Source organism: Aotus nancymaae, unplaced genomic scaffold, assembly GCF_030222135.1.
Source record: "Aotus nancymaae isolate 86718 unplaced genomic scaffold, 86718_ANA_hifiasm-v0.15.2.pri h1tg000018l, whole genome shotgun sequence".
Lineage (NCBI taxonomy): Eukaryota > Metazoa > Chordata > Mammalia > Primates > Aotidae > Aotus > Aotus nancymaae.
The window spans coordinates 23,228,531-23,253,088 of record NW_026988430.1 but is presented as its reverse complement, the minus strand read 5'-3'; the positions used below and the strand labels follow the sequence as shown (position 1 = coordinate 23,253,088).

Sequence of the window (24,558 nt, the reverse complement as noted above, 5' to 3'; positions counted from 1 at the left end):
AAGATCAGAGATGGAAGCGGAACCCAAGTATTCATATTCCAAATATGATTTTTATGATGTGCTCACAATTACTCTTTGTACTCTTTATTTTAAAAAAAGTAACAGCAGGCCGGGTGCAGTGGCTCATGCCTGTAATCCCAGCACTTTGGGAGGCCGAGGTGGGTGGATCACCTGAGGTTGGGAGTTTGAGACCAGCCTAACCAACATGGAGAAACCCCATCTCTACTAAAAATACAAAATTAGCTGGGTGTGGTGGCATGTGCCTGTAATCCCAGCTACTCAGGAGGCTGAGGCAGGAGAATTGCTTGAACCTGGGAGGTGGAAGTTGCGGTGAGCTGAGACTGTACCACTGCACTCCAGTATGGGTAACAAAAGCAAAACTCCGCCTCAAAAAAAAAAAAGTAACATCAATAAGTTTAAAGCTGGACTAGCACCTCAGAGATAATCTAGTCCAGTAGTTTCTTAATCTTTTTTTGCAGGGGAGGGTATAGCAGTGGAATCTTCTTATGTAAAAGAAAAAAAGTAGAGGCACTCTACTGGAGGAAGAGATGAGGTCCTGTGTGAAAACATGGAGCTCTGCCTATTCAGTGGCCGCCATGTGACTCCAGGCAGCAGCTACTAATGCATCTTACTGAAACATAGTATCACAACCACTGACTTGGTCAAATGCATATTATACGTGAGCATCGTCAGGTGCAGAGAGCTACACTAATTTATGCAAGATTATTAACAGGTAGAATATCAAGCTCAAAACTACAATATTAATTCCCATTCGTTTTTCCCCACTCCATTACACTATTTAGAAGAAACCTGAAAATGTAAGAAGATGGTCACTCAGAGTTAAAATGTGAGTTAAAATATGAGATGGGCTCAGGTACGTTTACCAATGAACATATGTAGAAAATGGAATGATTCTTACCTTCACTTAGAGATGGACGAATAGGTGGTGAAACCAATGGGCCAAATGTCTCTAAATCAAATCGTCCAGTCCGGGATTGAGCCTTCAATAACCAATAGCGTTTCTCCAGATCAATGATGTCTGATTCCTCCACTAAGGGTCAAATCAAAAAAGATTATAAAACCTCAGAATTCTCTTCTCGGGAGTTCAGTTCATCCTGATAATATATCTTCCATAGATATATTTTAGTTTCACGATTATATTGCTAAAAAATAATCACAACCAAAAATAAAACTCAAATTTATTATATCCAAAATGGTAGAAAAATTAAACCAAAATGAGGCTTCAAAACAGAAAAAAAGAAATCTACAATTCTCCATTCAAGTAGGCTGTTTAAATCCAACATTTAAGATAATATACAACCAAGCTATTTCTTTTGGGTTTCCCACACCACTTTTACCTGTACTGATTTTATTATTATTTTTTAAAGAGACAGGGTTTTGCTCTGTCACTCCCAGGCAGGAGTACAGTGGCACGATCACAGTTTCCTGCAGCCTCAAACTCCTGGGCTCAAGCCATCCTCCTAAGTAGCTAGAACTACCTGTGCACGCCACCACATCCAGCTAATTTTTAAAAAAAATTTTGTAGAGATGGGGTCTCACTATGTTGATTAGGCTGGTCCCAAACTCCTGGCCTCAAGCAGTCCTCCCACCTCTGCTTCCCAAAGTGTTGGGATTACAGGTGTAAACTACCATGCTTGGCCGTTTTTGTTTATTTTCAATCTCTATTTTGAATTTAATGTTTCTGTGTACAGCTTCTCTCCCGCTTGACTGTAAACATCATAATGGCAGAACCCATGCTTGATTCATCCTGTCAACACAATGAATGACTTACACATCAATACTTACTGAATAAATGAAAAAAGTCAAAAGTGACAGAGGAGGTGGAGTAGGATTATCTATGTGATAATATTAGCAAAGCCATGAAAGCATGCACATCTTTCCTCATTCCTCAGAATATACATCAAAAATTACAGATAGGCTCTAAACCATTTTATCTGTGTTTGTTTTTTCTCAAAGGAACTAAAGTAAAATTTAGAAAGCATATACAAGACACTTATTGTCAACTAAACACAGGAACCAAAGTGATCCTATTAAAATGTAAATCTAGAAATTTCAAATTCTATCTATAATGGAGTAACTAGCACCAGACTTGCTCTCCTACCACAAATGACCAGAAAACTATATAAAATATATAAACTGCTTCTAGAAATTAGAGAATAAGCAGTACAAAACTGTGATCCTTGAGACAAAGGAAACAAATAAGGTGAGCCCTTTCATTGCCCTGGATTTTTTCTCACCATCTCTTGCCAAACCTTAACAAGGGATGAGGACTGTAAGAAGTTAAGAAGATAGGTTGGAGGTGAGGTAGCTGAATTTTGCAGAACAGAGTACTGGAGAACAAAGAGTTATGCCAAAAAAAAAGCTCCAGAAATCCGCAGAGGTGTCTTACTGAATTTTGGCAGAATAGCAAGTTGTGTATACACAAAGTGAAACACACTGAGGCTGGGCTAGGTACAAATGCTGGAAAATTGTTTTGGTTTGTGTTGTTGTTGTTTGTTGTTGTTTGAGACAGAATCTCACTGTCACCCAGGCTGGAGTGCAGTGGCATGGTCTTGGCTCACTGCAACCTCCGCCACCTGCCTGGGTTCAAGAGATTCTCTCGTTTCAGCTTCCTGACTAGCTGGGATAACAGACATGTGCCGCCACACTAATTTTTGTATTTTTAGTAGAGATGGAGTTTTGCTGTATCGCCCAGGCTGGTCTCAAACTCCTGGCCTCAAGTGATCTGTCTGCCTCGGCCTCCCAAAGTGCTGGGATTACTTACAGGCATGAGTCCATCACATCCAGCCCAAATACTGGGAAGCTGTAAGCTAATAAAGTCCCAAAGCTCATGCAGCGGTGGGAGATGTCTAAGTTGTGACCAGCTGAAGTGCAAACACTTTGTTAGACAGTGGGAGCATTTGTGGACTCCAGCGGGTCTCTACTTAATAAGTAGGGAAAAACTAACTCTAGAGTAAAGGCTACTCCAAACTTGTCCCAGCGAATCTTACAAACAATCCTGGAAAATATGGAGCTGATGCACAAGTAACTTAACTGCCTATCAAAATAAAACACAATTTCCTTTTTTTAATTTTTTTTTAAATTTTTATTATTTATTTATTTTAAGATGAGGTTTCACCATGTTGGTCAGGCTGGTCTTGAACTCCTGACCTCAGGTGAACCACGTGCATTGGCCTCCAAAGTGCTTGGATTACAGGCATGAACCACCACGCCCAGCCTATTTTTTTATTTTTTATAGAGACAGGGTTTTACTATCTTGGTCAGGCTGGTCTCAAACTCCTGACCTCGTGATCCACCCGCCTCAGCCTCCCAAAGTGCTGAGATTACAGGCATGAGCCACAGCACCCAGCCACAACTTCGTTTTTTAAAGAGAGACAACAATCCAGATGCTCAGCCACGTAATACCCACAATGTCTATCATCCAAAGAAAACATGAAAGCTGTAGAAAAATGTGACCCAAAATCAGGATTAAAAATTAGTCACTAGAAAAAGATCTAGAAATAACAATGATGTAATTAGCAGGCAAAGCTTTAAAGTATCTATTATAAGTATCTCAGGAATTAAAGAAAAACATGCATATACCTAGGAAAGAAATGGCAACTTTAAAAAAGTATCAACTGGAACTACTAAAGATGAAGAATACAATACTTGAAATTTTAAAAAAATTCACTAGACGTCTTAACAGCAGATTAGAAACTAGAGAGGAAAGATTAGTGAACTTGAAGGCTAGGCAAGAGAAACTATCTAAATGATAGCATAAAGAGGAAAAAGGCTAAAAACGTATTAGAATCTTAGAGACCTGTAAGATAATATCAAACATACATACAATTGGGATCCCAGAAAGAGACAGGCAGAAAATATTTGAAATAATAATGGCTGAAAACTTCCTAAAATTCATGAAAACTATATTCCCACAGATCCAGAAGTTCAATGAACCTTGTGTTAGAAAACTCAAAACCATAATAAGGCAAGTCATAATCAAACTAGTGACAAAGAAAAAAATCTTAAAAGGAGCAAGATGGGGGAAAAACACATTACAAACAAAAGAACCAAGATAATAGTTTCTCTTCAGAACAAAAGCCAGAAAGCAACAGGGAAGAAGTGCTGAAATAGAAAACAAAACTGCCAACCTCAAATTCTGTATCTTGTGAAAATATTATTCAAAAATAAACACAAAGTAGATTTTTTTTTGACAAAGCGGAAATAGCAAAACCACACCAAAAAGAATATTAAAGGGCACTCTTCAGACCAGTGAAGTGTCTATTAAAGAGTTAAAATCATCAACATATAAAATTAGAAGCCACAAAGACTACAAAAGATAGACAAACACAAGACAGACAATTCACAAAAACATGGGATAAAGTTTAATTTCAGTACTGAAAAAAACATTTCAGAAGAAAAATGTAAACAGAATAAGGCTAATAATACTACTTCTCTGTCTCAAAACCTTTCAATACTTCCCCATGATACCTGCATGGCTTACTCTCACAACTCCTTCAGATCTTTACTCAAATGTCACATTCTCACACCATCCAAACAGCACCCCATTCAAAGATATTCCTCTATCCATCTTCCCTGTTCTATTTTACTCCATAATACTTATCGACTCTAATATAATAAAATGTATTGATTTGATTTGTTTATTGAGAGTTTCCCCTAACTAGAACATATGCTTGAGAGCAAAGTTTCTGGTATGTTTTGTTCACTGTTACAGTCTAACACCAGAATAATTCCAGGCACATTTTGAGCACTCAATAAATAAGTTTAATGAATAAATGAGAATTATTAACTGGGCGTGGTGGCTCACACTGGTAATCCCAGCACTTTGGGAGGCCAGGGCAGGTGGATCACCTGAGGTCAGGAGTTCAAGACCAGCCTGGCCAACATGGTGAAACTAAAAATACAAAAATTAGCTCGGTGTGGTGGCATGTGCCTGTAATCCCAGCTACTCAGGAGGCTGAGGCAGGAGAATCATCACTTGAACCTGGGAGGCAGAGGTTGCAGTGAGCCGAGATTACACCACTGCGCTCCAGCCTGGGCAACAGAGTGAGACTCCATCTGAAAAAAAAAATTATTTGTTGAGCTATTTTATATATACATATACATATATACCCCTCACACCCTTCTTCAGGATAATGCTAACTGTGATAAAAGATAACAATTAGTACCAGACATGACCTTGGCATCTAGTAACTTTTATTTATTTATTTTTTTCCTGTTAAGTCAGTTTAGCAAGGTAACTCAAGTTACCTGGGAAGACAAGAACAAAGTACCCTAAATTTCCAGGGCCTTCAAAGCATTTGATTACATATGTATGTGTGTGTGTGTGTGTGTGTGTGTATATGTAGTATATATATATAAAATATATATATATATATATATATAAAATATATATATATATATATATATATTTTTTTTTTTCCAAAGACAGAATCTCGCTCCGTTGCCCAGGTTAGAGTGCAGTCGTATGATCTCAGTTCAAATGTAACCTCTTTCTCCTAGGTTCAAGTGATTCTCCTGCCTCAGCCTCTGGAGTAGCTGGGATTACAGGTGCCCGCCACCACACCCGGCTAATTTTTGTATTTTTAATAGATGAGGTTTCACCATGTTGGCCAGGCTGGTCTCGAACTCCTGACCTCAAGTGATCCACTTGCCTCAGCCTCCCAAAGTGCTGGGATTACAGGTATGAGCCACCATACCCAGCCTCCCCAGCAGTTTTAATAAAAACTTCATGGGGGCGGGGCCGGGTGCGGTGGCTGAAGCCTGTAATCCCAGCACTTTGGGAGGCTGAGGCGGACGGATCACGAGGTCAAGAGATCGAGACCACCCTGGTCAACACGGTGAAACCCCGTCTCTACTAAAAATACAAAAATTAGCTGGGCATGGTGGCGCACGCCTGTAGTCCCAGCTACTTGGGAGGCTGAGGCAGGAGAATTGCTTGAACCCAGGAGGCGGAGGTTGCAGTGAGCCGAGATTGTGCCCCTGCGCTCCAGCCTGGTGCCTGGCAACAGAGTGAGACTCTGTCTCAAAAAAAAAAAAAAAAAAAAAAATATATATATATATATATATATATCCCACTATATATATATCTCCCACTATTTTATATAGGGTTTTTTGGTTTTGTTTTGACAGGGCCTCACTCTGCTGCCCAGGCTCGAGTGCAGTGGAGTCATTAATGGCTCATTGCACCCTTGACTTCCCTAGCTTAAACAATCCTCCCACCCTCACCCTCTTGAGTAGCTGGGACTACAGGTGTGCACCCCCATAACTAGTTACTTTTTTATCTTTTGTAGAGAAGAGGTCACTACATTGCCCATGCTGGTCTCGAATCCTGGGTTCAAGCGATCCTCCCACCTTAGTGTCCCAAAGTGCTGGGGTTACCAGCCCAGCCACCATGCCCAGCCTTACATAAAATTTTAAGAGAAATTATCTTCCTTTTGCTTGACCTTCAAGGGGTTCCCAGGACATAAAACTAACTAATTTTCCTCTATTTTTTTCCTCTACCTTATCCTGATGCTTATTATGTCTAAAACCTAAAAGAGAAGGTTTTGTTTTTGTTTTGTTTTGTTTGAGATGGAGTCTTGCTCTGTTGCCCAGGCTGGAGTGCAGTGGCGTGATCTCGGCTCGCTGCAACCTCTGCCTCCCAGGTTTAAGCGATTCTCCTGCCTCAGCCTCCCGAGTAGCTGGGGCTACAGGTGCACGACATCACCCTCAGCTAATTTTTGTATTTTTAGTAGAGACGGGGTTTCACCATGTTGGCCAGGATGCTCTCGATCTCTTGACCTCGTGATCTGCCTGCCTCGGCCTCCCAAAGTGCTGGGACTACAGACATGAACCACCATGCCCAGCCAAAGAGAGGTTTTTAGTTCAAGAGCCTAAGAGTGATTCTTTTGAAAGCAAAAATCCTGTATTGGGAATGCAAACATTTGTACATGTTATCACACACCAGTAGATGAAAGTAGTAAGATATTCAGTAAAACACTTTTTTAATTTATTCTGACATAGAAGGAAAAGTCTGTGGGAAGAACTATACCTGCCATGGCAGAAAACAAAAGTGGTCTTGACAATATGTACCTGGAGTCAAGTTCACTGATTCTATCTCATCTGCATTTTATAAAGAAGACTGCTCTCCTGGAAACTTCTTGACTTAGTGACCCCTACAAACAGTCCTCTTGGCATTTAAAGGGAACTAATTACTTACTAATTACTAGGGTAATTATTACATAAACCACATAGTGACAAGGCTATAAGGTAACATAACTTTAAAAGTTAAAAAATGGAAATCAACCTTCATTGTCTTTATTATGCTTCTGTATTGCTAATTGTTTATGCCACTTTAATCTTGGAGAGGAGCAAGAGAATTGCACCTGTTATTTCATTAGGACTTAGTGAAATCACTAAACCAAACATCTTTTCTCCATATCATAGATCCCAGTTTCTCAATCTTGACACTATTGACATTTTGGATAATTCTTTTTGGCAGGAGGATGTGGGGCATATTCACTGTAGGATGTTTAGCTGTATTCTGGCCTCCAACCACTAGATGCCAGTAGCAGCACCCAAGATGCGACAACCAAAAATGTCTCCAGACACTGCTGAGTGTCTTGTAAGAAACAAAATTGTCCACAACAGAGAAAGCACTGCCACCAATACATTTACAAATGATACTTAGCAAGCTATCTGTGATATAGTTTATTTTCATAAATACACACGTGTGTATCAAATGGAATGTTAAAAAAAACACTGGAAAATAAATTTCAGATGTCAGAAGGTCAAATATTATACTGAATTATATATTGGTCTCATTCATCTTAAACCAAATCCCTATTGAAACTTAGAAATAATTCTGAAGATAACTGTTATTACAACTTGATCTACAATAGAAAAAAAACACAATTCTTCAGAAATGTATCAGAAATATTTCATTTGGAAGGGCGTGGTCACTACGCCAGTTATCTCAGCTCTTTGGTAGGTCAAGGCGGGAGGATCATCTGAGGTCAGGAGTTTGAGACCAGTCTGGCCAACACGGTGAAACCCCATCTCTACTAAAAATACAAAAAAATTAGCCAGGCATGGTAGCGCACACCTGTAATCCCAGCTACTCGGGAGGCTGAGGCAGAAGAATCACTTGAACCCAGCAGGCAGAGGTTGCAGTGAGCTGAGATATTGCACCACTGCACTCCAGCCTGCGTGACAAGAGTGAAACTCTGTTTCAAAAAAAAAAAAAAAAATTCATTGATTAAAAAATCAAGAAAAAATATTAAGAAAGTAAATTTTGGCTGGGCACAGTAGCTCACACCTGTAATCCCAGCACTTTGGGAGGCCAAGCCAGGTAGATCACTTGAGGTAAGGAGTTCAAGACCAGACTGGCCAACATGGCAAAACCCCATCTCTACTAAAAATCCAAAAATAAAAAAAAATTAGCTAGGTGTGGTGGCAGGTGCTTGTAGTCCCAGCTACTCAGGAGGCTGAGGCAGGAGAATCACTTGAACCCAGGAAGTGGAGGTTGCAGTGAGCCAAGATCGTGCCATTGTACTCTAGTCTGGGTGACAGGGCATCAAAAAAATAAAATAATAAAATAAAATAAAAGAAGAAGAAAGTAAAATCTTAATTCAAATTGTGAACAACAAATATTTTTAGGCTTATACTTTTTATTTGTAATACAATTACACATATGTTCTTTATATCACAAGAGGTCTTGAATATTAATTGTAACTATATTGTGACTTATTTTTTTCTTTTTTGAGACAGTGTCTCACTCACTTGGCCTGGCTGGAATGCAATGGTGCTATCATGGCCCACTACAACCTCTGTCTCCCAGCCTCAAGTGATCCTCCCATCTTGGCCTCCTGAGTAGCTAAGACTACAGGCTTGCACCACTATGCCCACCTAATTTTAAAAATTTTTTGTACAGATGGGGACTCACTATGTTGACCAGGCTGGTCTTGAACTCTTTGCCTCAAGCAATTTTCTAGCTCTGGCCTCCCAAAGTGCCAGGATTATAGGCATGAGCCACCGCACCCAGCCATCATGACCTTTTATATCAAAAGTTTTGAAAATTTTGCTTTGTATCATTCCTCTGTTCAATTAAGAAAATAAGAGTATAAATGTAACTTACATATTTGAAATGCTACTTTAGTTGAGTATGCCTGTAGTCCCAGCTACAAATAGGAAAGAAAACATGGGTAGTGGAAATTAAGTCATCTCCATAGCCTTTGATATGATTTCTTATACTTATGATTTCTTTATTAATTATCTTTAATTATAAAAGCAATTTTATACTTTTATTATTAACAATCTAGAAAATGTAGAAAGAAAATTTGCATCACAACTAATGCTACCATCTTAAAATAACCATTAACATTATAATTTTTATTTTTGCTAGTTTTTAAAAAATGCGTTACTACTACTATTTTTTTTAATTTGCATTACTTGTTGTTTTTATTACATTAGTAATATATTTTGTTGTATGAGAAACACTGAGCATGTAGGTAATCAAGACCAAATAATAATAATAATTCATGTTTTCATGTAACTGTAATCCCAGTAATACTTAGATTTAATTGAAATCACCTGAGTTGTTCGGGAAGATTATTTCCAATACTTTCACTCTATAACCTATTCCATTGCATGATTTCCCAAATTATACAAAATCCTAGCTCATAGTTTAAAATAATCAATCATCTAAATTAATTTTAAAATTCTGCACCAAGATCATCAAGAAAAATATAATAGGCCAGGTGCAGTGGCTCATGCCTGTAATTCCAGCATTTTTGGAGGGTAAGGCATAAGGATTACTTGAGCCCAAGAGTTCAAGAGTGGCCTGGGCAATATAGTGAAACCTTGTCCTTAAAAACAAACAAAAAAACTTAGAAAGACACACAGGGCATGCCTGTAATCCCAGTTACTCAGTAGACTGAAGTAGGAGGATAGCTTGAGCCTGGGAGGTTGAGGCTGCAGTGAGCTGTAATTGCACCACCATATTCCAGCCGGGGTGACGGAGAGACTTTATCTCTATTTAAAAAAAAAAAAAAATGTATAACACAATAAAGATAAAATTTTCACAGAGGAATATATACTGTATCACATAGTTTTGCTTTTTAAACTAAATAACTAATTCACTAGATTGTAATCTCCTGATGGGTCAAGATTTGCAAAGGTCTAATTACTTTGGAATGGGATCTAATTTTTAAAATATATAATGGATGGTTGTGGTGGCTCACACCTATAATCCCAGAACTTTGGGAGGTCGAGGTAGGAGGATTGCTTAAGACTAGGGGTTTAGAACCAGCTTGGGCAACATAGTGAGACCTTATTTCAACTTTTTTTTGTAATAAAATAAAATATATACTCATACTAAAGAATGTCGCTTTCATTTTTTAATACTGAAGTATCTACTTCAAATACTGAGATAACTGAATTTATTTAAAAGGAGAGAGTATTTTAAAATTTTAGCAGTAGGGAGAACACCAAAGGAGTCTGATATGTAAATTGAGATTCCTAAATAAGATGTCTGTCTATTCCATTTACGATGCTAAAAAAAAAGAAAAGAAAAAGAAGCCTCTTCGTTCCTCCAGAGAAACATTAGCTTTTTAAAGTCCTAAACAGTTCCAAGTAGTAGATCAGCATATAAAAAATCTAACCCTGAAAAAAAGGAGGGAGACAGCAGTCTTGATGGTAGAAACCATGTTCCTATTTCTATACTTCTCAGTATTGAGAATATAATAGGTATTCTATTAGTACTTCTGATTAATCGGTGTTTACATAATACAGTAAATTGGAACATAGAAAAATCATATTAACTGATTTTTTTTTTTACTTTGAAAACTATATTTATCAATCTCCTCAAAAAGCATAATTTGTTTGCTGTAGCAGAAATGTGGAAAGACAAAAAGAACATAATTACAAGAAAAAAAATGATCAGATTGGTCACGGTCACCAATGAAAATGATCCTTTAGTGCTGACTTTTAGGTTTATGTGCTCTGTTCATTTTCTGGATACAGACTGCACATTCCTCAATCAAACATTTGTCAAAAGCAAGCTAAAGTAGATTTTATATATATATTATATTATTATTACCAAACATTTTACATGAATTGGCAGGTAAATTGCTAGGAAGAGGGAATTAAACCTTATTTTCACTTAAAGAAGTTTGAAGCAGCAATTTCAGTAGTTACTGTTTTTATTTGCAATTCCTAAGTCACTATTAAAACTTATACTCTATTGGCTAAATAAGAATGAAATTATCACCCACCTATAGGTATAATTTTTTCTGGGTCACAACAGCAGTATACCATATTCCCAACATTCTAAGTAGTTCTTGGTCTGTACTTTGAGCCATCCTAATCAGGTCTCACCTCACCAAAGTCTCCAGCTGCAGACAACAACTCTTTAATGCCAGAAGTGAATCCTCATCCAAAAAGCCAAGCACAATATCCAAGTATTTTCATACAGTAACACATTTCTTTAACATTTTTGAAAAACAACCTCCTCTCAGGAGCAATGACCTTCTGAGATCTACTTAAAATGGCTGTAAGCCTTACATCACTAACAGATAAGAGGATAATAAAGGAGAGGAACACAGATTTACTAGGCAGTTCATGGTCTAAGAATCACGCCGAACTGTCCCACTCCTTGTGCCCCTTCTGACTGGCCTTAAGGTAACTAAGTCGACAACTATTGACGTTGCCACTCTAGTCCAAAAAAAACCTAAACTAATATCCTTATCTCAACTAATAAATACTAATTTAAAAATTCTCCAGTCAGCCATAAATATGTTACATACCCAAGTAAAATCCTAACTAAAGTTACTCTCCAAAATCGTCAAAACTTGAATTTACTATTCCTCTCCCAAGGAGGTTTATATACTACTTAAAAAAAAAAAAAAAAAAAAACTATTGTTTTTATACTAACCAGTCTAAAGTCATAAAAAATACTCTTCAAAGAGTTCAAAAAAATTTAAATAGATGCCAACAAAAACAGAAAAATAACATCCCATAGTACCAAAAAATATTTAACTAGAGTCCATGACTAACTACCCTAATAACTAAACTAGGGAAACCCCTTCTCCTTCTTCTGTTAAGTTTAATCTTTAAAACCTATGTACTAAACTAATTCCTTAATTTTATAAAACAACACATAAAAGTTATGTATCTCAAAACCCACTACAACCCCCTTGTTAAATAATAGGCATTTTAGACACAATGTAGACATTTTAAAGAGAAGACGACTTACAGCTGGCTAGACTGTGCTTGGAGAAGACTATTCATGTACTACAGTATAGAGGATGGCATACACAGATTTAAAATAGTGAAAGGCTGATGAAAACTAATCAATTAAAACTAATTACATTTTAAGTTTATAGTCTGTCTCTCCAAACTCCAAAACTGTATGTATTAAGTAATTATGGACAAAATGGACAAGGAAAGTCTATTACAAGAAAAAGCAAAAATGGGTTTGAGCATTGAAAGTAGAATCAGGGGAGGAGAGGAAAGAACTGTACTAACTTATTTCAAACTTTTAATTACACAGAATGTTTATGCTCCCAATACAGGCTTTCTGACTCTGAACATCATCATCATCGAGATGTTCAGCATCATCACATACATCATATCTGTTCCTCTGTACCTTCAGTACAAATGGCTTTAAAGATTAACTTGTCACTAATCCTGTTGACTGGGCACAGTGGCTCACACCTGTAATCCCAGCACTTTGGGAGTCTGTGGCAGGGGAGGATTGAGACCAGCCTGGACAACATGATGAGACTCCGACTCTACAAAGAAGTTTGAGAAATTAGCCAGGTATGGTAAAATGCACCTGTGGCCCCAGCTACTCAGGAAGCTGGCAGGAGGATCCCTTAAGCCCGGGAGGTCGAGGCTGCACTGAGCCATAATTGTGCCACTGCACTTCCGCCTGGGAAGCAGAACAAAATTGTCTCAAAAAAAAAAAAAAAAAAAACTTTATATTTCACAAGTAATTTTACTAATAAAATCTAAAAGATTTAAATGGCCAGGCATGACGGCTCACACCTGTAATCCTAGCCCAGGAGTTTGAGGCCAGCCTGGGCAACATAGTGGGGAGGCTGAGGTGGAAAGATCGCTTAAGCCTGGGAGGCAGAGGTTGCAGTGACCCTAGATAGGGCCACTGCACTCCAGCCTGGGCGACAGAGCCAGACCCTGTCTCAAATAATAATAATAATAATAATAATAATGTATTTAAATAGCAAATTATAATAGAAAAATACAACCATCTTGATTAAAAATTAGTTAAGATGTATTAAACCAGAAAAACTTGAACTTTGAGCTAAAGTCTGACTCCTTAATTTAAATAATAGATAAGGTAACAATAGTTTGGAATTTGCACTTCAGAAAAATGCACTTGCCATGACAAAATCTAAAATCTTGGGTAAATTAAGTTTGTTTTTTTTTTGAGACAGAGTTTCACTCTTGTTGCCCAGGCTGGAGTGCAGTGGTGTGGTCTCGGCTCACTGCAACCTCTGCCTCCCAGGCTCAAGGGATTCTCCTGCCTAAGCCTCCAAGGTAGCTGGGAGTACAGGTGCATGCCACCACGCCCAGCCAATTTATGTACTTTTAGTAGAGACAGGGTTTCACCACGTTGGCCAGGCTGGTCTTGAACTCCTGACCTCAGGTGATCCGCCTGCCTCAGCCTCTCAAAGTGCTGGGATTACAGGGGTGAGCCACTGCACCTGGCCAAATCAAATAAATTAATTATTCTAAGTCTGTATTGAATACAAATAGCTCCCCAGTTTCCTTTGTGATTTACATAAAAGAGAACAAAATATGATTAAACATGGCAGTGTGTTCAACTTACTGTTACTTCAAATTTTACTTCATAATTGTGTATGAAAAGGTAACTAAAGGCATCTGCATGCTAATATAAATCTTATTTACAAGTTAAAAGTTGTAATTCCTTTTTGTTTCCTAGACACCTTGGCTCATTACACAAATTTAAATGGAGTTGCTGATGCTTTAAAATAAATGTCTATTTATAAATCAGTTAATAATAGTCCCTATTTTTACCACGTTTCCACATTCCTAACACATTATTAGAACAGTTCAATGTACCAAATATTATTTGAGAAGAAGGGCCAGCAAAGACATCAATAGTGAATTGTTTAGCCAGAATCAGAGTGAGAATTTATAGGTAATATAAATCATAGTCATCAAATTGTAAACCTAACCATGTCAGAATTTCTCTAAGAAACTTAGCACTAATTATGACTTTGTGACAATGCTCTCATATAAGATCCACTAAGAAAGTAGCTGCTTGCCTGAAGCCAGCGGCAATTCAGCTGTCTGTTGAATAAATTTATTGTTGGTTCTTTGTTTTTATAAATTATAAAAGTAAACAAAGTGGTAAGAAAAACACTTTCTTTCTACAGATCTGGGCAAGTTAATTTTTATACTGATCTACAGCCCTCTATTTGAAAACTGCTTGATCCCAAAACAATTATTCTCTAAAGACAGAGGGGTAAAGACCACTGACATTCACAAAGCAAAGTGTTCATTAATATGAGAGGATGCATATTCATTATAAAACACATGCTGTATACCAGGCACAGGGCTGAGTACTTATAATAATAATAATAAAAGGTATTACCTAATTTACTCCTTAAAACAGCCCTATAAGGTATCATTATCCCTGTTTTACAAAGGAGGAAAAAGAAATTTAAAGAGATTAAATCTATTTCCCACAGCAATAGTAAGTGGCAGGTAGTCTGTGTGACGTGGAGGTTGAATAACTACTAAATGTTTTATCAGTGTTTCTCAAAATGCAGTTCATGGTCCATCTACATCACCATCACCCTGGATGTCTATAAAGTAGAGTCCCAGGGCTCACTAACTAAAAATCTTTGCCAACGGAGCCAGTAACCTGCACTTTTAATACTCTCTCCAAATAATTCCAATGCTCAATATAGCTGGTAACTACCAATATACCATAGTAGATTTATGGTTGACTTGTTTTTTGAGGGTATTTTAATACTCTCTCCAAATAATTCCAATGCTCAATATAGCTGGTAACTACCAATATACCATAGTAGATTTATGGTTGACTTGTTTTTTGAGGGTATTTTAATACTCTCTCCAAATAATCCCAATGCTCAATATAGCTGGTAACTACCAATATACCACAATAGATTTATGGTTGACTTGTTTTTTGAGGGTATTTTAATACTCTCTCCAAATAATCCCAATGCTCAATATAGCTGGTAACTACCAATATACCACAATAGATTTATGGTTGACTTGAAATTTGAGGGTGTTTCTCTTACAAGAAACAAGAATATTACAAAATTCAACTAAGATGCCAGCAAATAAGAATGTTATAAACAACTGAGAAAATAGCATAATATTTCTTCAGGCTTTTGCCGTACACTACTGATTTATTTCAATGACTACCAGGGAAATCAATGGCCACATTGTAAGAGCAGATAAAATAATTACTTGCATTTAAAGCAAACTGACCCTTCATGTGCCTAAACTTAATGCTAATCAATGTATTTAGGTAACCAAAAGTTTTAGAAGGTAAAACATTGCAACTTTAAACAGTTCTTTAAATGTATAAATATCATAATTCATTTGCCCCTAAAGACATAGCCTACCTTTTTTTTTTTTTTTGAGATGGAGTCTCATTCTGTCACCAGGCTGGAGTGCAGTGGCCCGATCTCAGCTCACTGCAACCTCTGCCTCCCAGGTTCAAGTGATTCTCAGCCTCTCGAGTATCTGGGACTACAGGCATGCACCACCACACTCAGCTAATTTTTGTCATTTTTAGTAGAGATGGGGTTTCACCATGTTGGCCAGGATGGCCTCGATCTCTTCATCTCATGATCTGCCTGCCTCGACCTCCCAAAATGCTGTGATTACAGGAGTGAGCCACTGCACCTGGCCAAACACAGTCTACCTTTATGAGAACATCTCCATGCTATGAAGTTGTTAAACCTTATATAAACATGATGATTTATCTTGGTCCTTCGCCTTGGTATGGCTTACAATCCTAAGAGGACACATACCTTCTGCTCACTCCAGAGCCAATCAAATGTTTAAATCAAGACTTAGACTGTACACTTTAAGAGGCTGAAAAGTTCAATCCAACAACATGCATTTAGCCCACTAAACTAAGAAAAACTCAGAGAAATAGGACTTGAGTCATATTCTCAAGGGGCTTGCAACAAAGCCATTTCTAACAGACTCAGAGATAGGGCAAAAACAAATTAATTGCTTTAATTGAAACGTAAAGTGTTGCAGAAGTAAAATGTAAATGCAAAGTGTTGCACATAGTAAAATAAATTAACTCAAATTAAAGAGAAATGAGCAGGCATGACAGAAAAGGCAGCATCTGAATTGCTCTTTGATGACAAAGAATTATCTCAATTGTCAAGGGCTGAAAGATGAGGTACATTCTTAAATGAAGGAAGATTAGGAGTGATGTAATAGGGTAGCTATAATATAAAAGTTCATAGTGTTGTCATGGTATATTGACCAGGGATCTGCAGTTGAGGCAAATAACATATGTGAGGAGAAATGAGCATGGAAAATTTAAGTCAAGGATAGGAAACTAGGAGACTCTGAAGCCATGCTAAGGAATTTGTTAGATTTCTGAACAGAGAAGTGAAGTAATTAAAAGAAATTTAAGGTGAATTAAAAATACATAAAAAGCATTGTCCTTCACCTTTTCGTATCATTGAGAGGCAGTAAGACAAGTAAGATAAGAAACTTGTAATGATGGCAGCAAGAAAGAAAGATGCAAGAAATATGGCTGAGTTAAGATCAATAGGATCTAATATGAAGCTTGATAAGGAAAAGTCAAAGGTGAGTCAAGTTAGACACTAGAATTACAAATACTATCAACCAGGATACAAAACACAGGAGGAAAAACATGTTTGCCTTTTTAAAAAATACACCTTTAGGCGGATTAAGGCAGGGAAAGATGAATTTGGCTTTAGATAGGAGATTTAGGTGCTAGAAAATATAACCAAGAGGCATTTATTAAAATGAATTTGCAGTTTCAGAAATACCTCAGAGCAGCAAAGTTCATCTAGGTATCACCTGCAAAGATAGGACGGATAGGTGAAGCATGGAAATGGCTGTGATGAAGCAAAGCATGTACATGATCCAATAACAAAAAAGAATGAAGGGCTGATCCGCTGGAAATAACTTATATTTTAAAAGTAGGAGGTGGCCAGGCACGGTGGGTCATGCTGTAATCCCAGCACTTTGGGAGGCCGAGGAATCCGAGGTGGGCGGATCACCTGAGGTCGGGAGTTTCCAGGAGAAACCCCGTCTCTACTAAAAATACAAAAAAAATTAGCAGGGGATGGTGGTGCATGCCTGTAATCCCAGCTACTCGGGAGGCTGAGGCAGGAGAATCGCTTGAACCTGGGCGGAGGAGGTTGCAGTGAGCTGAGATCATGCCATTGCACTCCAGCCTGGGTGACAAGAGTGAAACTGTCTCAAAAAAAAAAAAGGAGGTGGTAAAAGGCTTGTAAGAAATAAACTGAATGGTCAACAGTGTTAAAATGCTGCAGAGATGTTAGAGGTACATGAAACTAAAAAGAAAACAATCATTAGAAATTAGAAGGTCATTATTTGTAGGTGAAACAATGAATCTACAGGAATATTTGTTTCAAATAATTCAATATATATATATTTTTTTGGAGACAGAGTCTCATTCTGCCGCCCAGGCTGGAGTGCAGTGGCGGGATCTCGGCTCACTGCAACCTCCGCCTCCCGGTTTAAGCAATTCTCCTACTTAAGCCTCCCGAGTAGCTGGGATTACAGGCACCCACCACCATGCCCGGCTAACTTTTGTATTTTAGTAGAGACAGGGTTTCATTGTGTTGGTCAGGCTAGTCTCAAACTCCTGACCTCCACCCGCCTCGGCCTCCCAGTGCTGGGATTACAGACATGAGCCACCACGCTTGGCCTAATTCAAGATTTTTTAACAAGGCAAAAGTATTTTTAACTTTTAAACACTATTAAAAATCCAAAAAACTTTCCAATTAATAATAAGGTAAGTAGAAAAGATTATTTTCAAATAAAATGGAGTGAATTTTAACATATTGAAAATTATTTGACTTATTAAATGTTTGCTTTCTCTAATAATACAGTGCTTCAAAAACAGACAATAAGCAGCTTCCACTTTCAAAGTAAATTTTTAAGACTAGCTCCTTGACCAAATTTTTTAGGTTCCTTTAAGCTCACTTCTACTAAGTTTCATTCTTGTTCCCCTTCCTGTCATCGGTCTGTCATAGGCCAGTTTTGGATAAGAATCAAGCAATAGTCATTCCCCTCATCTTGGGCTGCCTTAGCAAGAATCCCCTACCCTTGATGTCTCCTCTTAGCAATTTTTCTATCCACTGACCACCTCACCTTAATCCTTGGCTATAAATCCCCACTTGTTCTTGTTTATAGTGAGACTTGAGCTGATCTCCCTCCCCTACTGCAATACCCTTAATTGGAATAGTCTTGAAAAATGTCTTCCTCACTGTTTTAACAAAAAGCAGAATCATTTTTTCTTTAACACAACAAGGCATTTAAGGAAAGCAGTCAATGACACTCTTGTCAATATTAACAGAAAAATAATTTACCAATCACAAATAAAAGTGAAAGTTCAACAGAATATCCATATGACTGACAATTTAAATATTAAGGTAAGTTAGAGTTTACACGGTGAGTATAAAAAGGTTCCCTCAATATTTTAGTCAAAATAATTTTTTAAAAAGGCTTTCCTATTTAAAACAAAGACAAGGGCACTGAAAAGTAGTGGAATCAAGCTCATTGCCTATTCATGCCAGAACTTATCAGTCAGAACTTTTAATAACAACAGAATGAAAATGGGAAAAAGTAGCTGGCATGTAATTAGTAGTTAAATCACATAAAACAATAGGTACAAATAGCTCCTGACACCCCAATTCCTCTATTCAGTCAACAAATACTTATTTAGGCTTGGCCCGGGGCAGAGGAAAGATAGAATAAAAATAAAGACTCCCTCTGCCAGAAAGGATCCTATGAATTAGGAGACATGACATGTACAAATAAGCAGAATGCCATAGTTATAATACAAAGATGAATGGGATAAATTCATTGAAGAAGGGTACAAATAAAGTGTTATCAGAGTTCAGAGGAATGAGAGATAATTTCTGTTAAGAAGGTAAGGAAAGATTTCATTAAAAAAAAAACAGGGTATGTGATTTAAGTCTTCATGGATGATTGTTAGGATTTAACAGATAGAAGCAAATGAGAAGGCATTTCAGTGATAGAAAAAAGCATAAGGAAAAGCAGGCCAGGCACAGTGGCTCATGCCTGTAATTCCAGCACTTTGGGAAGTTGAGGCGGGTGGATCACCTGAGGTCAAGAGTTCAAGACCAGCCTGGCCAACACAGTGAAGCCTGTTTCTACTAAAAATACAAAAATTAACTGGGCATGGTAGTGCATGCCTGTAATCACAGCTACATGGACAACTGAGGCAGGAGAATCGCTTGAATTCTGGAGCTGGAGGCTGCAGTAAGCTGAGATCACACCACTGCATTCTAGCCTGGGCAAAAAAGAACAAGACTCTGTCTTAAAAAAAAAAAAAAAAAGGAAATGCAGAGTATAGGTATTAACAGTTTTAACAGTTTTCTGTTTCCAACGGAAAGAAGGACAGTAGAAATTAACACTTAGGCCTGTGTAGTGAATTGAATACTGTCTCCTAAACATTCACAATTATCTGGAACCTCAGAATATGACCTTATTTGGAAATAGGGTCTTTTCGGACATAATGAATTAGGGATCTTGAAGTAAAATTATCCTGGATTTAGCCTAGGCCCTGAATCCAAAGAGGAAAGGACACAGAAACACACAGAGAAGGCCATGTGAAGACAGAGTTGCAAAGAATGGGAGATGCTGCCACAAACCAAGGAATGCTTGGGGTCATCAAAAATGGAAGAGGCAAGGAATAATTGTTCTCTAGGGACTGAGGCAGAGCAGGAAGCACCTTTTGAGTTGCTGAGGGGTTCCTGCATGCATGAAGGAAAATCCTGAGTTCCTTGAAGTGAAACTCCAGGCTTCTAGACAGCCCTGAGAAGTAAGTAACTTATTAAGCCAGAAAGTAATAGCAGCCTAAAAGAAGATGTTTAATTTCCCTATAGCAACTAAAGGTAACATCTTAATATGTGTCCCTTAGTTGTCATTCAGAAGCACAGATCCCCAACCAAGGACCCCTGCTGAGCTGATGAGACCTTTGATTACAGCAGAACTAAAGACTGAATGCTTACCATCCTTCTTTGTTCTAAATTTCTTCCCAGGCCTGGTGTGGTGGCTCATGCCTATAATCCTAGCACTTTGGAGGCCGAGGCAGGACGATCACTTGAGGTCAGGAGTTTGAAACCAGCCTGGCCAACAGTTTTAACCCTTCTCTGCTAAAAATACAAAAAAATTAGCCAGCTGTGGTGGCAGGCGCCTGTAATACCAGCTACTCAAGAGGCTGAGGCTGAAGAATTGCTTAAACCTGGGAGGCGGAGGTTGTCGTGAGCTGAGATCGTGCCATTGCACTCCAGCCTGGGCGACAGAGCAATACTCCATCTCAAATTAATTAATTAATTAATTAATTAAAATAAAATAAATAAATTTCTTCCTGAGGGGCCTGCAGGGAGTCACACCCATGAGCCAGTTAATGTTCTTTCCTGCTGACCTCAAATTTTAAAAAGATGCCTCTCTTCCTTAACCAATTGCAAATGAGAAAGTATTTTAATCTGATACCTACCTATGACCTGTAAGCTCCGCCTTCAAGATATCCTACCCCTTTAGGCCAAAACCAATGAGTATCCTCCATGTATTGTTTTATGATTTTTCCTTGTAGCTTCTATATTCCTGAAACTTACCCTTGCCTTACCCGCGAGCCTTGGGGAGGTCAGGCTTTGAGCATTTATCTGCCTGGTCCACTTTGCTTGATGCCCTATAAATAAGCCTCTTCCTTTCTACCGCTACAAAAACTCTGGTGTAGATATCTGCTTTTACTGAGCCAGGTAAGCAGACTCCATTCTGGTTCTATAACAGGACTTCAGAGGGAACACATCCCTATAAACATCTTGATTTCAGCTGCTAAAACTGAGAGTAAATGTCTTATTTCAGTTTATGAATTGTGGTAATTTGTTACAGCAACCCTAGGAAACTAACACAGCTTGGATAAGGACAATTCACAGAGGGCTATATTTTCCATGCTCCAGCATTTCTTTTTATTGCATTTTGAAAAAACAAAACACTGACCAAAAAAAAAAAAATTCTCAGCTGGGCACAGCAACTCACAACTGTAATCTCAGCACTTTGGGAAACTGAGGTAGAAGGATAACTTGAGCCCAGGAGTTCAAGACCAGTATAGGCAACACAGACCCTGCAGTCTCTGCAACAGAGAAAAAAATTAGCCAGGCATGGTGGCGAGTGCCTGTAGTCCCAGCTGCTTGGGAGGATGAGGTGAGAGGATTGCTTGAGCCTCCTAGGTCAAGGCTACCATAAGCCACAATCGTGCCACTGCACTCCAGCCTGGGACAGAGCAAGATCCTATCTTAAAAAAATAAAAAATTAAAAAATTTAAAGAAATTTCTCCCTTATAAGCATATTCTCATATTACCAGCCAATTATGTATAAAAAAGCAAACAGAAAACAATGAAATGTCATTACTTACAATGTGTGACTCCAGCCAGAGTTTGGTAGAAAGTAGGAGTATCACTATCATCAGTGAGGGTAACATATACACCTCCAGATAGAAGCCATCGAGAGAAGGTAAAGGAATCTTTGTTCAGAAAAAGCCAATTTCTAAACTTTTCATAGTTTACCTTTTCACCCTAAAATTAAAACAAGAAAACTTAAGTTTAGTGAAATTTTAAGCTATCTTACTTGCAACCTGCACAACCCGAAATTTGCAATTAGTTTTCATTTACCTTTCTACTATCTACAAAGGAACGATTATCTAGTAACACTGCAGGGCATTATATATTTGGAAATCAAACTGTTTTAAAAAATAACTGTACTTCGTAACTTCTACTTGCATAAAACCGGTATATTTAATTACAAATTATTTCATCAATTCAGTAAAGCAGTACGCTGCCAATAAGCCATATTTTGTTTGCTAAAGTACACCCCCAAATCAGTAAACTGCATTTTTTTAAACACAATAAATCCAATTTTTCACTTGCCTTATCCCTCTTCTTTAGCACTCTTCAATCTGCCTGAGTTACTATATTTTAATTAAATCTGTGTGGAATTAAAATACTTTTAAAATTTCATTTGTAAATTAAAAACAACGAGCCAGGAGTCCTTCTAGAGTGGACAATCAGGATCCCAGAAGGCATCAACATGACATTCAGACATGTTGCAGGGACATATGAGGACACTGCCAACATATTTAGAGATGAGAGCTCCTACTCATATTCTTTCTGTATCCCACGTTTAGTCTAGAAAGAAGCTTAGTAGTATAAATTCTACAAGCTGATGCACATTTTTACATACATTAACATCTCTGACATTGGGGTAAGTCTTAAAATCAGTAGCATCCCTCAATTGTAATTTCTTAGTGGTTGTGATATTGTTAAATATATATTTGGTCTTCATTTCTTTTTCTGGCGTACAAATCCTAAAATTCTTGTGATCTCCAAAGTGATAAATGACTGCACACTAATGAATTGACCCAAGGCTGGGTGGGGGGCTGCTAGATAGCCTCAGGATAGGGGCTGGCCACTGGAGAAAAACAATGATTAGAGGGTTGGGACTTTCAGCCCCACTCCTAACCTCTAGGGAGGGGAGAGGGCTAAAAGTTGAGCTGATCACCAATGGCCAATGATTTAATCAATCATGATTAACTAGTGAAGATGTCTATGGGGCAGTTTTACGGAACTAATCCCTTAACCTGTGGGATCCGATGCTATCGCTAGGTAGACCTTTCTACCACCTTTACATATAGCTAATACCAAGTGTTTACAATGTCCTAAGAACTACTCTATAATTTAATCTTCAAAGCACTCTTTACAGAAGACACTATTAACCCCATTTTACACATGAAAAAACCAAGACACCAAAAGGTTAAGGAATTTGCCCACTGTTATACAGTGGAAGAAAGAGGACTGAACTCAGGTAGTCCAGACTCCAAAGTTAGCACACTGCCTGGCTGACTGAGTGAAATACAAAATAATCTCTGAAATTCACTTGCCCATTGGGAATCATTCCACATAACCGTAGACCACAAATCCCACTGTCAAATCTGATTTTTTAAATGTTTTTGAGTCATGAATCTCTTCTAAAAAGGGAAGAATGGTATAAAATATAAATTTCCATTTTAAGAGTCAATAACCTAAAAAAAGTCAGTAGGAAAAAACTTCATACAACACCTAGGTAGATTCCTTTATAACTGCATCTAACAAGGCTAATAATAAAGCACAAGATAGAACAAGCCGCGACCCATATCACTAAAATCTAAGTGCGAGGTCTTTATATTTTAGCTAAATATAAAGACTCCTTCTCTCTCTCTCTCTCTCTCTCTCTCTCTCTCTGTGTGTGTGTGTTTGTGTGTATAAATACAAAACAACAGAAAGTATTGTTATCGAAGGTCTGAATTAACCTATTCTAATATAAATACTTGGATAGCAAAGTTCTGCATGCAATCATCAGACACACTACTCAGATATTAGAGCAGGCAAATAAATCAAATAGTTGAATCACATACCATTAGCCCATTTACAATGTTGGTTTTATACCAACTAGAGGCATCTAATAATTCAAACAGCCACAGCCACATATATGAGCCTCACATTTCTTTGATCTTTTCTACTCTGAAGATCTATTCATTAAAGATACCACCAACTCAGGCATTAACTACCATAGTCTTATGACATCTTTATTATAGTAACTTCCTCTTCCCATAATTGAAAATTTAAGCATTCCACTCCTCCCATCACAATTTCCTCTTATGAGTACATTCCACCTAGTATCCTGACACCAGCAATTTTTTAACTCCACGGGACCTACACCAATGACCTACCTGCAGGTCACCAAATTTAATGATCACTTCTCAGTGATCAAAGCTCAACTCACTAGATCTTTCAGTGTATTTCACGTAGTTAAGTTCTCCTTCTTTTTTGAAACATTGTCCTCCCTCAGTTGGCTTCCAGGACACTATTCTCTTTTATTAATCCTCTTTTCTCACAGGCCATTTCTTAATCTCCTGTTTTGAGTCCTCTTCATCTCTCCAAACTTTAAACTCATCCAGGACTCATTCTTCCAATCTGTTTTTTATCTAAACTTACTCCTAGATGATCTCATCCTTACCTGTAAGCCAACAACAAATCCTTTCCCTTCAGCAACAGATTTATGTATAAAAAGTCACATCTGACAACTCCACTTGAGTGCCTAATAGGATCCTCAAGTTTAATTACATCTTTCTTGATATCCAACCTCCAAACCTACTTCTCCATTACTCTTAGCCATCTCCATTAGTGGTAACTCCACTTATTTACTGAATCAGGTTAAACACTAATCATCTTC

The 24,558-nt window shown here is 37.9% G+C and overlaps 1 protein-coding gene across 4 annotated transcripts in view; it reads right to left on the bottom strand.

The window, feature by feature from the left end:
- The window catches only part of USP32 (ubiquitin specific peptidase 32), a 212,429-nt gene that overhangs the window by 89,501 nt on the left and 98,370 nt on the right, over window positions 1–24,558 (bottom strand). For 3 of the 4 annotated variants that reach the window (XM_064378438.1, XM_012445418.3, XM_064378439.1), the window contains exons 5-6: window positions 21,707–21,866; window positions 920–1,051 (exon numbers count right to left, since the gene is read on the bottom strand). In XM_064378438.1, coding sequence (XP_064234508.1) covers window positions 920–1,051; window positions 21,707–21,866 — 292 coding nt within the window. Of the gene's footprint in view, window positions 1–919; window positions 1,052–11,276; window positions 11,519–21,706; window positions 21,867–24,558 lie in introns of those variants that run through there. The other variant, XM_064378440.1, reaches the window with a different exon arrangement.